The sequence below is a fragment of the Carassius carassius genome, chromosome 26 (assembly GCF_963082965.1).
Source record: "Carassius carassius chromosome 26, fCarCar2.1, whole genome shotgun sequence".
Classification (NCBI taxonomy): domain Eukaryota; kingdom Metazoa; phylum Chordata; class Actinopteri; order Cypriniformes; family Cyprinidae; genus Carassius; species Carassius carassius.
The window spans coordinates 836,753-855,296 of record NC_081780.1 but is presented as its reverse complement, the minus strand read 5'-3'; the positions used below and the strand labels follow the sequence as shown (position 1 = coordinate 855,296).

The 18,544-nt window shown below is 37.5% G+C and overlaps 1 protein-coding gene across 1 annotated transcript; it reads right to left on the bottom strand.

Moving 5' to 3' along the window:
* Positions 1-892: 892 nt before the first annotated feature.
* Positions 893-18,112, bottom strand: LOC132105445 (exportin-T-like). Its single transcript, XM_059510553.1, has 25 exons — positions 17,978-18,112; positions 15,039-15,189; positions 14,800-14,882; positions 14,655-14,711; positions 14,051-14,120; positions 13,729-13,947; positions 13,461-13,645; positions 13,167-13,335; positions 11,809-12,045; positions 11,684-11,722; positions 11,536-11,598; positions 10,490-10,614; positions 10,137-10,281; positions 9,942-10,061; positions 9,732-9,826; positions 8,990-9,059; positions 8,665-8,903; positions 5,880-6,165; positions 4,149-4,338; positions 3,952-4,068; positions 3,008-3,123; positions 2,882-2,929; positions 2,714-2,782; positions 1,772-1,828; positions 893-1,680 (listed from the first exon to the last, which is right to left on the bottom strand). The coding sequence occupies exons 2-25, from the start codon at positions 15,126-15,128 to the stop codon at positions 1,654-1,656; spliced, it is 2,916 nt and encodes a 971-aa protein (XP_059366536.1). The 5' UTR covers positions 15,129-15,189; positions 17,978-18,112; the 3' UTR covers positions 893-1,653.
* Between the last annotated feature and the right edge of the window lie 432 nt (positions 18,113-18,544).

Here is an 18,544-nt window from a genome sequence, read left to right as displayed (position 1 = left end):
TATGCTATTGCATTTAAGTTGTTTGTGACCGAAATTTTCTAATTAATTTAACAAGCTCAATATTGAAGAACTTATTGAGTAGATCAGCCATTAAAAAAAAAAAAAAGGCTCCTATCAATATGCATGTTTTTAACAGATTATCGTCTTGTCTCTCGCTTGTTCTCCTGAATGTGCACAAGTACAAGAGCACAGCCGCTTCAAATAAACCTCCAGCTGGAAATCAGACGGAGATTAGTAAATACTTTATTGGTCATGACAAAAGACCCACAAGAGGGAGTGAGAGGGCATATCAAAAATAAATCAAGTTTACACAGTCTAGCTTTCATGTCTTTCTCTCCTCATTTTTTTTTGGCATAAACACAATGGGTCTGACGAGCAGGACAAGAGCTTAACAGGTGTGAAGCAAAGTCTCATGGGTAATGACAGAGAAATAATCTTTAACAGTCAGTCTCATGTTAGAAGTTACATGACAGCTTAAGTGCTTCATCCAGTTTGTTTTGGGCTATTTTTCATACCATGATTAAAGCCAATGTGATGTTGAAACCCAAGAAACGTTTAGGCATAAACCTTTGATGGACGCTTCGGTCTGAAGTGGGATCCAGGGCTGAAAGGGTTAATACATGTGCAACCTCTCTAAAAATCCAACACAGATTTTCAACAATGTCAGCCGTAACGAGAAGCCAAAGCAGAGAGATATGAACCGACTGACTCTCTGATGTGAGTTTAAACTTTACACAAAGTAGATTTCCAAACAAAAGAACTTTAACTAAAACATTCCCACTGCAGATCCAAGGATCAAACCACCTCGTAGTATTTTCACAGTTCGTAACATTATATTGCATATTTCAAACAGGCTTCAAAAGGCATTAAACGAATGAATCGGAGACTGTGATGGAGCGGATAAACGTTTAGTGTTGGAAAACCATGCTTGTTACAGTACAGCTTTGATGGGAATGCCACATGATATGGAAAATCAGACGGGACTTCTGATGATTTAGCAGTTCATGAACAATTAAAGTAAAAAAAAAAAAAAAAAAGATATTTCCGATCCAGAAAGCAAACAATTTTGCCAGGTTGAGCCCACATCAAGAGCACTTCAGTTTGTTAACCTCATCACATCAAACTAAAACATATGCTTCATTTATGCAAGTTTTAAAAAAGGAAAAAAGAAAAATTAGCCATTAAATATTCTTAAACCGGCCCTTCTTACGCTGAAATTTGAGAAAAATCCAGATTTCTAGCACACACACAAAAAAAATAAACAATTCATTAAATTTCATTCTAGAATTTTCTGTAACATGTAAGTTATAATTCTAAACAATTGTTGCATTCCAAATGGAAACATTTTCCCTTGAAATTCTGTCCAGGACTGAAGCCCCGCCCACCCACACAAACCCCACCTACAGTATGGCGTCTCGTCCAATCGCAGACGTCGCCTCCAGTCTGGGGAGAGCACAACTCTGATTGGGCAAACCTCGGTGTGGGGGCGGGGTCACGTCATATGACAGCCAATCCCCACGTGACTCCTGCTGGGGGTCAGTGTCCTGCAGACAGGATGGGTGTGGTTACGCTTCTTTAAGTGCAAAAGTAGCTCCTATGCTAAGCTCTGTCGTAATGGTGGTCTGTAAGTGGCTCTGCTTGACAATTCCAGTTTTAAAGTTTGGCCTGCTGGAAGAACACCTGCACACACACAACAGAAGTGTGTTAAAACGGCCACATAAAACCTAACACTCAATGGTATATGTAGACAAAGCAAGGGCTCCTGATATACCTTCATGTAGTTTTTCAGAACCTTAACATCCGGCTGCTGAAGCACTTGACAGAGTTCCTGAGGAGAAAAACAGCTCAATACTGACTCATCATCTACGATACTGCAGTCTAGATCAGTCTGCACTTCCTTTTAGAAGATGCAGTGTGCTCAAATAGATACTGGGCCACAGATCAAGCAAGATGAAAAAAAAATTAATACACTGAAAATAGATACAACTATTGTTTAACATTTAAATCTGAGATGCCATTGTGTTGTAACCTTTTTAAGGATTACAGTAGGTGCAAAAAAGTCCTATATTTAAGGCGTTATGAAATTTCTGTTTTTCCTAAATTTAGCTTTTTCGCCCCGCTCATTTTATTTTTCCAATTTAATGCATAAATTAAACTTTCTTAGCCCAAAAAATTTAAACATTTAAAACTAACATTATTAGGCCTGCATGAAATCACGTTAAACTAATTATTTTTTTCCTTTTCCATTTTCCTTGATTACATTTTATTGGATAAATTAAATGTGTAATCAAAAATATTTTGTTAAAAATAAAGTTCACGATATTTCACGAAATATTATTAACCAAAAAGCATGTATAAGTCTTAAAACTTTAATAATTTATTCATATTTTTACACTAATACCCTATTAAATTTTTTTTAAATACCTTTTTGAACATTTATCAAAAAAGTGGTTATCAAATTAAGACATAATTAAATTCCTTTCATTTTAACCAAATTAAAATTGAATTCCTTTTTTTTAAACCAATTAAATTTTTTTTTTTTTTTAATGAAAAGTCTTCTACTTTACAATACTGATCCTTTTCAATTTCCTGAAGTTAAACTGAATGTCTATTTTGGCATGTTTTAGTGAAGAGCATTGTATGGTGTGTGTATCTGACCACAGTTTGGATGAAATGAAACTGCTCCTGATGGAAGCAGGTGTGTGTCAGTTACCCGTGTGATCTCAGGTGAGACCTGCAGTGACGGCAGATACTCCTGAAGAAACTGAATACACTCCTGCCCCTGTGTGAACAGCAGTAAAACAGCCCAAGTCAGATCCATTAACTCTTAACTCACGTCCCGTTTAACTAAGACGATCGGCTGAGGTGATTTCAGACTCACTCTTTTGAGATGAATCATGTGCAGAGTCAGCGTGCACTCGGACAGCGTCTGAAACAACAGCAAACCATTACAAATCACCCTCAGAGATTTCATGAAAGTGGTTTATGAAAGCCTTGACTGACGTACCAGAACAGTCTGCGCATCTGAAAGGTCAAAGGTCGGTTTCAGAGGGGCCATGAGGCATGCTGGGATGATATGCTTATAGATGAAATCTGGGAATCCCACCAAACCGTCTTTTCCACCTGAGAAACAGAGCAAGTTAAAAGCAGTGTTATTGAAGTATTATTAGATACCATTATTGTTATTAATTTTTTGAATTCAATTTTTTCATTTTAATTTGTATTAAAAATTTTATGTACTTTTATCAGTTCTGTAAGTTTTCTCTTTAAAAGATTTTTTTTAGGTTTAATTATTTTTATTAAAGCCTTACGCCAAATTTTATTTGACTTTACATTTTGCAACAATTATTTTAATAGTTTTATGGTTTTAAAAGTCTTGATGCTACCTGAAGAATAACAAGCTAAAAGCAGTGTAAATTTAGTGTTATATATTATCATTTTTATTAATACTTTCAATTCGCTTAACCATTTACTTTTTTTATGTATATATATAATTTTGTGCTTTTATTTTTGTATTATTATTTATTTACTTTTATTACATTTTGATGTCCAGTTAGTAATTTTACTAAATTTCCTTGCCAGTACATTTAAACTTTTAACCTAATATTTATATTATTTCAGTTAACAAATATTTTAATAGTTTAAATAATAACCACACTTATTAAAAGCCCAGAAGCATATCATGTAAAAAGTTATATTTTAGTATTACTTATGTACTACTTTAGTTTCATTACATTTTGAACCTTTTTTGTTTTTAGTCCATTTTAATGTTAATTTAATTCTTAAGTTTTAATTACCATTTCCAGTTAATAATAAATCATTTCAGGTAGTTGTTTTCTAGTTTGTAGCCTAATATTGTATTTTCTCCAATTAACAAAAATACTTTGAAGTTCTAGTTAATGATAATAACCCGTATTAAAGGTCTAGATGCGTCTGAAAGTGTTTTCGTACCCCACAGCTCCACCAGTCTGGACAGGATAATGAAGCAGGTTTTCTGGGCGACGGGATCTGGGAAATCCACCGCTCCCTGGATGATGGTGAACAGCACACGCTCGATATTCTCCGCTCCTGCCGAACAGCAACATACAGTCAAGTTCATATTTTCAGACAGAAAGGTGTGTTTTGTTCCTGGTCAGGACTGCGCTCACCCTGACTGGCCATGATCTCGTTCATGCCGCTGCTGGCCACGGTCTGAATGAAACTGAAGTAGCTTCTTCTCAACATCTGCTTCTCTAACGCAGCCGTCTGATCGTTCTCCTCCGCTGGACGAGACAACACCTCAAATATGGCCATCACGAGCGGCATGAAGACCTCCTGGAGGAAAGGAGACACCTGGTTCTGGGAGAGACGGAGAGTCCGCAGGAATTAATTACACAAATTTACCCAAACCTCTTAGTGGATTTTCAGACCCTATTTTACATAAATGGTTCATAGAGCATTATTTCAGCTTTATATTTGGTATACAGCACAGTCATCCATAAACATTTTTATTTTCTCAGGGTTTTTTTCATTGATTTTTCTCATAGTGACAACCTGCAAGTCCCTAAAAAAACAGACTTTTACATGCACACAAAAGACTTTTTTTTTTTTGCATGCTCATGCATTACAATTTCTAGTTTTATAGAACTTATTTCCTTTGTGCATCACTATGCCTCAAATGAGAGCATGAATGCAGATTAATTAACAGATCTACTTGCTCAAAATTAGCTTTTTCTTGTCGTATCAAGGCGTAGTCAAATTTAACACACACTTTGTGATGGCACAGAAACCATGCAACAAAATGGGCAGATGACTAAATTTGTTCAGGAGTCTATAAAAAAAAACTGGTACTGTAAAAAGTGTTTAGATTTTGTCTTTCATTAGGGAAGCATGCAATATTTGAAGGCCTTAGGTCTCTAAAAGCATAATTTGTGGAGGCACCACTCCCTGAAATGAGCTCAGTGTGCATTGTCCTATGTTAAGCTTAATGGTTTCTCGCCTGCATGCGTTTTATTTTTGCAAAGGTACTTGAGGCTATGTAATATGGTGCTAAGAATATTGCAATGCTTATAACCTGCATTCTGCATAATCAGAAAGTGCATATTTGACAATCACTAAAGAATCACTAAACAACTGCCATGAAATCTCACTTCTTGTAAAATACATTTTGATTTAATTATTTATTATTTAATTATTTGATTTAATAGTCATATGGATTTATTTCAGAAACCACTGTTAAATGTACAAATTGCAAACCATCTTGTAGCACTAACAGCTAAATGACCGTGAAAGTACGACAGCAAAAAAAAAAAAAAAAAAAAAAAAAAAAAAGTGAGATTTTTCTAATAAAAATTGCGGGGAAAAAATACAGGTTTGCTACGCTTGTTTGTGGAGCTACAAAATTGTGATTATAAATCAATATAGACATAATATAACAATTATTCTTAATAAAAAATATGACAGTTAAAAACTAATGTTATATTTTATATAATTTGGACAAAACAAATACTATTTGAATATTTCACTGTACAATCAATGTTTTATTTATAGTTAAAATTAAGTAATAATTCAATTATAAAATTATGTATTAAAATTAAAATCAGAATCGTTGCTATTTGAATATTTCACTGTAAAATCCAAGTCCACTGTAGAATAAAAAGTTTACTGTAAAAACTGTAAATTACAACACCAACCATAATATTCATGGTTCTCTTTATTTCTTCTTACTCTTGACGGAAAGCCACAGGGAGGCCTTAAACTTCCCTTTTGTTGATACGCACTAAGCATTAAAGCGTTTGCATTTCTAAATGCAGGTTTAGGATCAGATGTACAGACTGGGTTTGTGCGGTGCAGCGTTTACTGTAAACTGGTTTATTCTGATTAATCGGGCAGCCCTGTACCTTGAACTTGGCGGTGATCTGACTGATGAGCGGGATGAACTCCTGCAGGTCTCTGGGCTCGCAGTCCTTCAGCATGTGCTGCGAGGCGGCTGGGATGAAGGGCAGCACCTCCTCCTCCAGACAGATGATCATGCGGTGGAGGAAGGAGCGCACGGCGCTGCGCAGGGGTCCTCGCTGGACGGGACAGCTGAGCGCCGGCAGGAAGGTCTGGAGACAGTCCAGATACACTTCAGAGCAGCCGCACTGCTTCACCGTCTGCTTGTTACTGAACACCTTACTGGTGCGACTGAGGACGAGGAACACATCACCATGCAATAATTAGAAGTACTTCATGTCATGACTCGTGAGTCTGAGAGCAAATAACAGGCAAGACACCATTTTTTTTTTCAGGCCAGTGAAGTAAAACAAACAACATTTTTTTTTTCAGCTGATTTCCAAAGCAAAATTTCTCAGTTTCATTAAGTTTAACTCGATTTTATTAAAATAACTATTACCTAAAACTGGAAAAAAACATTTATATAAAAAAAAAAGACAAAAGCACAACAAGATTAAAACTTTAAACCACAATTAACATGAAAGCAGAAAATACAAAAAAAAAATAGTATCTCAATGAGAGTAAAACACGTGTTGTTTTACTATCATTTAGATACTTTTTTGTCGTTTTTATTTATTTCAAATGTGTGAAATATTGTTAATGGAAACACCTCTACTGTACTCAGCACGCTCAGCAGAGTCCATTCATGTAAGTTTTTTCACATAATACTGTAGAATATGCATAAACATTAATGTCCACGGGAGCACTACGGACGTCCCGCTGAATAAATTGTAAATGGACATTTTTTTATGAGAAAAACTCCCAGTTGCCCTTTATTCAGTGCGCCCTTCCTAGTGGTTCCATGGACAGATACATTTTAGCAATATTGTGGATGAAGTCTCATCAGCTGTACCCAGCACCCTCCGAGGAATCCATTTTTGTAAGTTTTATCCCATAATACTGTAGAAATATGCATAGAAAATTTTTTGGATTTTGGTTAATTTCCCCACATATGGTGCATGTCCGCCTGCAATTTATTTGATGGCATATGTGTCCATTTACAGTTTATTAAAAAGCAATTCTATTTCATTAGATTAAAATGTGTGCAATATTGTTAAAGGAAACATCTATTGTACTCAGCACACTCAGAAGAGTCCATTCATGTAAGTTATCACATAATACTGCAGAATTAGAAATGTTAGAAAAAATGTTGGATTTTGGTTAATGTCACCACACGTGGTGCATGTTCACCAAAATGTCACAAAATTTGCCAAGCTGTAACTCCCCCAAAACGGGGGCAAACTTCACCAAACTCGGGTCAGAGTAAGACCTACAGAAGCCCTACCGATCACCGCTGGCCCTCCATCCATAAAACCCCGGGGGGCCCCCCATATTTTTGCTAGTCAAATTGAAGGAAGAGACCTAGAGACTTGAAACTCGGACACTTGATAGCCCTCGACTGGCCCTCTCTGAAGCCACCTCCCCAAGTCGATAGACCCCCGGGGGCCAAATGCAAAAAGTCCCAAAATTTGACCGGCCATAACTCACTTAAAAAGAGGTGAAAAATCCACCAAAATTAGACCTTGGGGACCTCTATCCGACGCCACATCATTCATTTGATTCAACTTTATTTTCTTTCTGGCTGTTGACAGATTTTGGTGATAAAAAAAAATAAATACAAAACCTCCTCTGCAAGAAAACACTAAATGTTAACTTAATTCAATTTTAAACCTGGATTTATCCAATGTTCCTATTTCTGTATGTATTCTGTATTTTTAACTGTACATTAATTGGGGTCTTATTTGCATACTTAAATATAAAATTTCTAATGCAAACAACTGTCGTAAAGCACTATTATTAATTAACTAGGTTAATTTATTTAGCCTATTAACCTTTGGTGGTTTGTCACTTTAAAAGCAGGCTCTAGAGTGCGAACAAATTTCTCAATGGTGCAACTAAAAAAAAAAAAAAGGAGGTTGCACCGGTGCAAGAAATTACCATAAATGTGTCCGGGGAAAATAGTGAGGAGATATTAGAATTATTTACTAATAAACTAGTGTTTTCCGAGTCAGTGTTACAAGGATGAAGTTGCCTGTCTTGCCATCTCCTAAGTTTTTGTTTTCGATTTGTTTCATTTCGTTAAGTAGTCATTTAAAGCTTTCTATAGATATATTTATCATGTCTGTGAGGCATGCATTCGCTGAGTTTTATATCTATAGATTTTATTTTAGGCAAGTCGTGATGATTTGAGAAGGCTAAATTGATCAAACATAGGCTCACTGTCTGCCGCTGGACGCTTCGTCATTACTTAAAATAAAATAAATCAACTAAAACATATTTAACACATTAAGCCATGAGATGTGCAGTTTGAAGCCCTTAAAACACTAAATCTAGATTTTCCTTTTATTTCATTTATTTGAGATGTTTTAGGTTTTATTTTCAGCTCAGTGAAGCACTTTGAGCACCAACACTTTTTCAGTAAGTTACCTTTCTTGTAGAATTGTGCTTCAAATTAAGAACTTTATGTTGACCGGATTGTTAGTTAGTTAGATTTTGGAAAGATTAGTTAAATGTGATGCGGTTGAAAATTTGGGTGCTCCTAACTTTTGTGCTGGTGCACTTAAGAAAAAAAAGTTAGGCGCACTAGTGCAACCAGTGCAGAAAGTTAGTCTAGAGCCCTGAAAAGATAGATTCAGGTCCGCTCAACACAAGATATACTCAATCTTCACGTTGTCAGTGTTGCGTGTTTACCTGGCGAATCCCACAGCGTGACTCAGACAATCAGCCAGAGCCGCCTGTCTCTCTTCATTGGCCTCCTGCAGCAGTTTTGCGAGCAGCATGCGAAACGCCTCCATCAGCGGCGTCAGGAGACTGTGCATCAGAGCCTGCTTGCGTTCGGCCGGACTCTCTCCGTTCACGATCAGCACACCGACCGTCTCAAACATGAACAGCTGATCATCACTGCTCAGCAGCGCCGGGAAGCCGTTCTCCTGGACACACGAAGAGAGATGAGAGATCACGTGGCTGTTTAGGGCTGATTTACATGCTGCTTTATATGAGTTTTATGAGCTGTTACCGGTGGAGCGAGCTCTAACAGGTCCTGTATTCTGCTGAGTATGTCCTCGATGAATGCATTCATGTGTTTACTGTGGAAATAAGCAACAAAAATGCATTATTATCAGTGCATCAACTGATCAAATGCATACACTGAATGCACTGTAAAAACATCTTTTAAACAATATTTGTAATGCATAATGCCAGGTTTATTAGACAAAAAAAAGTTATAAAAGAGTTTATAGTATGTATATATATATATATATATATATATATATATATATATATACACAATTTTTTTTTAATTTAATAGACCTAAGCAGGCTAGTAATCAGATTATTTGTATTCATTTATTAACAATTGCAGTACATTAAAATCAATTATAAAAAAATTAAGAAAAACAGTAAAATATCTGCTATCTAACTTATAACAGTTTAATATGTAATTTTTTTTATGCAAACTTGATAAAAATTTAAAGGTTTTTAATGTTGTTAATTGTTAATAAATGAATAAAAAAAGTTGATAACGTTAAAAGTGAAGGTTTCAATTGCACTGTAAACCTCTGAGATCTAATACTAATCTAATTTCAATCTCAGTTGTGATTTATTACGAAAAAATGTGACATTTTCTGTAAATGTTTAACTGACTGACAGCTCTGTATAAAAACAATGAACAAGGGGCATATAAAAAAAATAGAGAAATTGCTAAAAGCTAATATAAATGTATGTGTGTGTGTGTGTGTGTACAGCTGTAGAGTAACTCACTGCAGGGTTTTGATGAAGCGTGAGAACAGATAAGCCACTCGACTGCGCACCTTCGGACTGCTGTGCCTCAGACCACGATGGTCTAAAAACGCCATCTAAACCGAACAAATACACAGCTTTTATGGGTCTGACTGCATCATTCTCACATCTCCAAACTACGAGTGACACAAAACCAGACTGCAAGGTAATATACACGCTTCAAACACTCACCAAAACACTGGGAATGTGCTGCGGCTCGACCAGGAAGAACTTATCGTAACGGACGGCGGTCTCGAAGAACTCCAGAGTCACCGAGGAGTGCTGATACTCGCTCACGCCGCTCGAGATCAGCTGCACAAACACATTCACAACATCCTGTTATTCGGTGCACAGGCTGATGTGAAAGCTGATGGATCTCGGTCTCACCGTTCTCATCATGGACTGCAGCGTGCTGGTTTTCGTGACGTCTCCGGAGAAATGCGCTCCGTGCGATGCAGGAAGAGCTTCACCCAGCATATACAGCAGTCTGATGGCCACCTCCACCTCCATGAAGGGCACCGTCTGCCAGTTCCTACGCACACACCGATAAATCATGTTTTTGGATGGGCTTTTAAGTTTATGATTTGTTAAATATGCATCGCACTAGTTCAGGTTTGTGATATCATAACCTTGAAGACATATGAACAACCAGTTTTGCAGGTTTGTGGAGTCTAACCAAAGAGCATCAAACCCTGTTTTCTGTGATATTTCCCAGCATGCTTTGCAGGTTTGTGTCTTACTGCATGGTGGTGTTGAAGACTCTGTGCACGGCGTCCAGCAGGAGCTCAGGAGAGACTTGAGCGAGTCGATCCAGCAACATCTTTAACTGCTTCCTGTATTCCACAAACATGGCCTCGTCCTCGCCCTGAGAGAAACGAACACTGTTTTAGATCAAGTCTGAACAATTTATCATAATAAAACATGAATCACAATATGGGTTAGTGCGACTGTAAATTTAAACAGATGGTTTGTGAGGGTCAGAAGCCACTTTAACATGAATTTGGGAACACAGTCATCTTCTTATACTTTAAAAGAGAAGTTCAAATTAACAAAAAAAAGAGACTTTATAAGGCCTTCATGCAGTTTGTGTCAAGCGATTTATTTCACTAAATAATTAAAAGCATTTTATGATTTTCCATATCAACATTAAAGGCTATATTCATGGCAAATTCAAAAGTAACAATTTAAAATAGTCTAAATAACAATAATAAATAAAAGAATTGCATGTTATAACTATAAAAAAATATAATAATAATAATTATTATTATTAGCAATCTTTCAGTTTGATAAAGATTGTGATATTTTGGCAGGATAACCCATTGAAAAGATAAGTTTATGCAATGCAAGTAATTTCTGAGTAAAAACATGTTTACATCAGGAAACTAATAAAATGCTGTGGTCACATAAACGTTTAGTTCAGTTGTGCTCATTTCTTCCATCAAAATAAAAGATTTTAAGATGGCCATAAATATATAAAAACAATAATTAAACAATATAATATTTTTTATAATTTTTCTTAAATAGTTCCTTTTTTACAGTGAAACGTTACAATTGTAACATTTCTTATTTTGTTATTTAGTAAGAATTTTAATTGTTTATAAATCATTTTAGCTCTAACATAATAATTGCAGTAATAATAACAACAACAACATTTTTGCAAAAAAAAAAATATATATATATTATTTTTTTACACGGTTAAACTTTGTTGGTTCAAACGAACACTGTGCATTCATACAGCCAAAGCACCAAAAAACAAACAAAAAAACACCACGCTTTCCACACTGACCTCGCTTTCAAAGTTATACTCGTCATCGTACTTGAGTTTGTTCATCACAGCCAGCATGATGGCCTGTTAGCAAGACAACAGCAATCATAAACCACAGCATTAATGTACACTCATGCAGCTGAGATATGAGCCTGTGATGCTGCCGTACCTCCACGTTTGTTTTCTGCTGCTCATTGAGAGCTGGAAGCTGAAAAACACAAACACAGCAAGTTGAAGATGAGCATCACGGGTAGATCATCCATCAATCTCAAAAAGAGAGTTTAGCATGTGTACCTGTTTGAGAACATGCAGGTAGTCATAACAGAAGGCAACGATGTTGGCTGAAATATCATCATCTTCATGAATCAGCAACTGCAGCATCAGAGGAACCTTAGCCTCCACGGCACGCAACGCTTCTGCCGAAACCTTCACATCGCCCATCTTACTGAGTTTAGTCCAGCTCAGCACCAGAGACTGACCCATCCCGTTCACCAACCGAGAGAACTTAGCCAGAAAATCCACATCCTCCTCCTGATGGACGCGACGGATGAGAAATAAGACTGATTAACATGCAACTTGATACAGCTAAATTGATCATCACTATGTGGCTTTAGTAAGTGTGATTGTAATTTAAAACGTATGAGCAACTATATTCCCGGCAACCGGTAAAAAATAAAAGCTTGATGGTTTAACATTTGAAAAAAATATAAATGATTTTTTTTAAATGTAAAAAAAAAAATTGGTGTAGTTTTATTTGTATAGTGATTTTATAGCTGTAATACAAAATTATCATCTTATATAATATTTATTATTTATTTTACAGCATAATAATGTAAGTACAATATATTTCTTATTTCGTTTACAATAAACCCATATTATTATTTTAAAAAGAGCAAGAATTAAAAATAAGAAGCTATAGCTCTATAAACCACAAGCCAAAAGTAGTTACTTAATTTAGGCCACAACTAAACGGAAACCAACGCTCAAAGATATTGGTGTTATTTTACTGCTTTGAAGGAACGTGCATTAGTAATATTTTGCTCGATGCGCCCTTTTTAAATATTGATAATATTTAAATCCAAAATTATAACTTTTTTTCTTTTTAAAGCCATGCCAGTTTCTCTGTCTATTTTCATGGCGAGAGTCAGATTTAGTTATTCAAAAACCCTAAGACTGATGTGGGACATCCTAAGACAGGGGAAGTCGTGGCCTAATGGTTAGAGAGTCGGACTCCCAATCGAAAGGTTGTGAGTTTGAGTCCCGGGCCGGCAGGAATTGTGGGTGGGGGGAGTGCATGTACAGTTCTCTCTCCACCCTCAATACCACGACTTAGGTGCCCTTGAGCAAGGCATCGAACCCCCAACTGCTCCCCGGGCGCCGCAGCATAAATGGCTGCCCACTGCTCCGGGTGTGTGTTCACAGTGTGTGTGTGTGTGTGTGTGTTCACAGTGTGTGTGTGTGTGTGTTCACTGCTCTGTGTGTGTGCATTTCGGATGGCTTAAATGCAGAGCACAAATTCTGAGTATGGGTCACCATACTTGGCTGAATGTCACTTCACTTTCACACTAAATTGGATTTACTTGGTTAAAAAAACATTTTAAATGCATCAACAGAATATGAAAGGGGTGATGAACACTTGTGCATTCACACACCTGCTGGATGTTGAAGAACCCTGCGGACTGCAGCACCTGACACAGAGACTCCACCAGCTTGGTTTTATCAACAGGATCCATGCCCTTATTGACGATCTCAAACAGACAATCGCACGCCTCCTCGCGAAGCTCCTCGATGGACATGTGACTGAGCAACAGATTCACAAACCTACACAAACACACACAGTCGTCACATAAACAGACAGTGTATTGCTGGCGCAAGCTACAAATAATCCTGTGCTACTTATGACTGCAGGGACACACATGTATGACCTTCATCAGAGCTGCTCTGACCTGTCGTTGGCGATGAGGTTGAGGTCGATCCAGGACACGTATGCACCCACCACCTCCAGACACTGGCAGGTCAGCTCGCTGTGGGTGTGCTGGAACGTCTGAAGGATTTGAAACCAGGACTCGACCAGCGCCGGGATGCACTGCCCGCGCATGCTGTCCTTAATCAGAGTGTTTCTGCGTATCTCCTGAAGCAGGACAGAGAGAGTCGTTTCAATGGCAAATACGGGAGCAGAAAACAGATTTCTCCTCGAGTTGGGGCCGGTTTTACCTCAGGACTGTGCAGGATGTCCCGATCAACCACATCCGCATCGATAGCCATCAGCATGCGCAGGTAAATGTCCACGCCGTTCGGATTCAATCCCACCAGGTTGAGGATGTCGAAGAAGAACTTGGGCCATAACGTCAGATACTCCGTCACAAACATCAGGGATAAAACCTGCGCCACCTTATTCCTGATGAAGGGCTTTTCTGGATGCGCGTTCATCAACTAAACAAATACATGAAGGAAAAACATACTTCAAATGATTCAGCTGGATTTTTATTTTTTCATCACTCACTTGAATATCAATAAAACGGTACACAACACTAACCTGAGCCTGTAACCATTTCATCAGTGTCTCTCGGATCAGCTGCTGTTGAGCTGCGGTGAGCGACCCGTGTCTGCGCAAAACACAGCATTTATACAATTTTAAAAACGGCATTGAAACTCTATCCACCTCAGTTTTCAAAGCTTCTTTTCCTTGCTTATCAAGCAGCATAACAGACAGTGAATGACAGCAGAAAACAAATTCTCACCTGCTTTCAGGTTAAAAACAAGATCACTATGTTGACATTATAGGGATGCTTTGAAGAAAACAAACCCAGCTATCCATTTAAGAGCTAATGTGGTTAATTCTACAATTAATTCACTAATGTTTAGTATGTGACTGACACAGTCTCCCTTTAAATACACATCCATCTCTTTGTTTTCTAGGTTTAATGTCAGCTTGAAATTAAAATGCACCTTATATGTTTTCTTAATGCATTTTTGTGAACCATTCATCTGTACAGGTTACCTTTTTTGCATCTTGTAAAGTAAAAATATCAGTTTAAACATTTTGGCAGATGCTTTTATCCAAAGTGACTTGCATTGCATTCATTTTACCAGTTGATGCACTTTTCAGAGTTTATATGAATACAACGATTCAGTGATACCTGAATTTAATCTGATGCTCCAAGACTTGAAAGCAGAAGAACTTTACATGATCGTCACTGACAGAGAAAAAACACGAACGCATTGCATTAATAAATGTTATTATGTGAAATACTGTAGCATCCTGCAGTATGCGGTCCATCTCACCTGTAAACCCCTTTAGCCAGGGCTTCAGCGCACACCTCCCATCCATCCTGAGACTCTTTCAGCTGCTCAAAATATACCAGCGCCTGAAAAAAGAAAAACAAAGTGTTTATTTACAATGCACTCAAGAGTATTAGTTGTGCAAAATATGTAAACAAATGCGTCAAGCACTGAATCTGAATCATGAAGACATCTGTGAGTAAATGAATGATTAAAGATCTGATGTGGTGTTTTGCGCTCACCCTTTGCCTGTAGCAGGCATCGGCGTTGGGGTTCAGTCCCATGAGGGCCTGCTCGTCCATGATGGCAGGTAACGCCGACTCGCAGGCCATACGTGGGTTAGCTGCTGTCCTCGATCAGTTTATCCCAAATCTCCAAACAGGACACACACATCTGAGAGAGACACAGGCATCCACATAAACACGATTCAGACTTGAACATCTTACAAACATACAGTATGTATTTTTAAAAATACTACTACTAATAATATTTACATATTAATATACAAACATAACATTGTTCTGAAATATAGACATGCATGTGTGCGTATTTATATATCCATAATAAATATACACAGCATTCATATACAAAATATAAACAAAAATGTATTTTAGATGCGATTAATCATTTGACTACACTAGTAAATAAGTCATTAAGAGCATTAGCATCAAGCAAGTTTGCAAATATTAATACAAGTGAACATTCTGATCAAAAAGGTCTTAAGCTGTCAATATAACATTCGATCATTAATAACAATGCTGCTGTGGTAAAACGGCAGAGATCACACTGGAAAGACATTTTTTTAGGGATGCACCAAAATGAAAATTCTTGGCCGAAACCGAAAAAGAGAAAACCAAGGCCGAAAACCAAAAGAAATTATGCCAATTATTAGTACCATTGCATTTATTGCTATGACCGTGTGCTAACTTTACTAAAATGAAGACATTGCAATTGCATAAATTAATATTAAAGTTTCAAAGATAATTACAATTACATAAATTATAAAAAAAATAAATAAATACATAATTACAAATTATGCAAATATTTATTAAGCACATTGCAACAATGCACAGTATAAATTAAAATTCAAACTAAAAATGTATCCCACTCATGTGAATATTAAATAATAATGTACAGGCCTACTGGCCTGCAGAAAGGTTTTAAAATGAACTGTTCTCTCATAAAAACAAAGTGCATTTAGGTGAAGTGCATTTGAAATGTAGGACTAGGAAGTGCATTACTTCTCCAGTATAAGGCAAGACTGTTATCACTTCTGGGGATGGGGACTTCAGACAGATAACCATCTAGCTGTTGAGCAGTTGAGCTTGTCATCTGCCTGACATTTGAGAAATATCTGAGAGAGTGTATTTAAATAGGGCCAGGGCATAAATAAACATTTTTATCAAATTAAAGCAGAAATCTAGCAGAAATATGGCTACAATCTGATATTATGTATGTATATGTGTGTGTATATATATATATATATATAAATAATGTCACATATGTAGTAGCCTAAGAACAAAATAGCCAACGTATTATTATTATTTGAGGCACTTTCTTGCAGAATTTCACTGAACATATCAGACACCGAGGGTGCATGCCTCTCATCTGGTGCAGAGAGGCGAGTCTTTTTTTCTGTGCTCTGATCTCAGTCTCCTGCGCTTGGCGCTTCTCCGTCTCCACACGGGTTCTCCGCATCCAGCACGGCCTGGATCATTTCTTGTGCACGCTGCCTTATTTCCGCATCCAAGTAATGTTCTTTATAACGCGGATCAAGCACATTCTCGATGAAGTGCAGAGGATCCGAAAAGATCTCAGTGAGACGTGTGCTAACAGACTCTACTTTTCTTTGTTTTCACTTCGTGGTCCGTCTTAATATCTTTGTTAGGAGACGCTTTAGTGCTGCGAATAAAGGAATAAGAAGAGAGAGAATGTTCTCACTGGTGTGAAGTGAATGTCGCGGGGAGCTCGTGGTCTGCGCTATGCAGGTGCACGTGCAGGTCGCGGTTTCTGTTTGCGTCATCACAACATTTCGGCCGTGTTGTTTCGGTGATAAAAGTCTATCGGCCGAAAACCGAAAATGCACTTTCGGGCCATTTTCAGCCGAAAATCTTCGGTGGCCGAATATTCGGTGCATCCCTACATTTTTTAACAACTTAATAGTTTTCAGTCCACTTGAATATGTAAAATGTATTTATTAACTACATTAATCATAAAACAATTTGTTGCATTAACTGAAACTGCATAGGTATGTTTATTAACTTCACTTAACTAATTCCATGTGTGAATTTTACTTGGAATTTGAGTGCAATTAGCATTATTTAATCCAGCTTTAACACCTTTAGATATGAATATTCAGAATGAATTAAAACGAAGGGCTTTGACAAATATGTTGTTTGATTATAATGCAATTCAACACCTATATGCACTGATGACCTCATCAGAACAACTGATTAGTGACCAAACAAATACACACATGCTGAATCAGCACGCTCTTTCTCCTCTTCTTTCATTATGTGTTACACTAATACAAGCGACATAATATCCTGGTATAGCATCATAACGCTGTAAGGACGTGGCACCACAGTAATATCACAGTTTTGACACGCATCACAGCAGTTTTACAGTATTCCTGAAAGTTTACATTCTATTATAATCACCTGACAGCACCTATTTGGAAGTTCCACAGTAGTGTTTCTGATGCAACACTGGGCCAATAGTGAGCTCACTCGACTTTATATGATCCACTAACCCAAAACACTATTGCATTTGTAGCATACAGTTATATTTATCGGAGATATTCGCTCAACTCGCGACTACGATCTAATATTATCAAAATAACCGAGTTGCGCGCTCGCGACAAGCGCGCCACGCGTGTACCGAACCTCAGAGAACGTGGCGTGACAGACTGAGGGGAAAACACGCCGAGATAACGACAAACATCGGTCGTACGGCAACCAAAATACAAAACCGACGAGACTGTATAGTGTTAACTGACACACGTGGGTCGTTTAGTAAGTTATCGGCTTAATTGGCGGAAAAGGTTGTTGTGAATGTAATGATGATGACGCCGCCGCGCGCGCTGTCAGACAAAAGACTCGCGCGGTACTTTCATATAAATTAATAAAACATGCCGCGACCGTGTAAATGTGTGGATAAGGTAAAGTTTACCGATCCTTACCGTGAACTTTACCGCTCCATCATCATCCGCCCAGCTCAAGCGACTCAGTGCGCATGTAACAGATCCAAAAGCGGCGTGTCGGCCGACCGGATGTGCGGGGTCGAGAACAGGAAGAACTTCAGCACGTCACCGAGCACGCACGCACGCTTTACGTATGTAACTGAGGAGGACCTTTTTTTTTTTTTATTAAACTTCAAAAAACACAGTCAAAGTACAGTTACAGCAACAATAATACACATGAAAACATAAAACACAAACAGAATATAAAGAAAGAATGAGCATTCAAAATACACATATAGCCAGGGGGTGGGCTAAACATTACATAAATATATTAAAGGATTTACAAATGGAAACTGTCTTAATTGCTTTCTTATTATTTTAATAAAAAATCGTCTTCACATAAATTCGAGTTTCTTTTTCAAGAACCAAAAATAAAGGATTGGTTTTACTGTACTGTTTACTGAAAATGTTTTGCACAATTAAAGGGTTTTAGAGCTACCCCCCCCCCCCCCCCCCCCCAAACGAGTATGGAAAAATTACACACTTAGGCTACAACTGTATCTACAA

Excerpts from the sequence above, each read along its gene's own strand:
- LOC132105445 (XM_059510553.1), bottom strand. The coding sequence starts at position 15,128 with ATGGCCTGCGAGTCGGCGTTACCTGCCATCATGGACGAGCAGGCCCTC. Across the intron at positions 9,060-9,731 it reads CGCTTCATCAAAACCCTGCA|TAAACACATGAATGCATTCA; the intron begins GTGAGTTACTCT and ends TTATTTCCACAG. Across the intron at positions 2,783-2,881 it reads ACATGATTCATCTCAAAAGA|GGGCAGGAGTGTATTCAGTT; the intron begins GTGAGTCTGAAA and ends CTGTTCACACAG.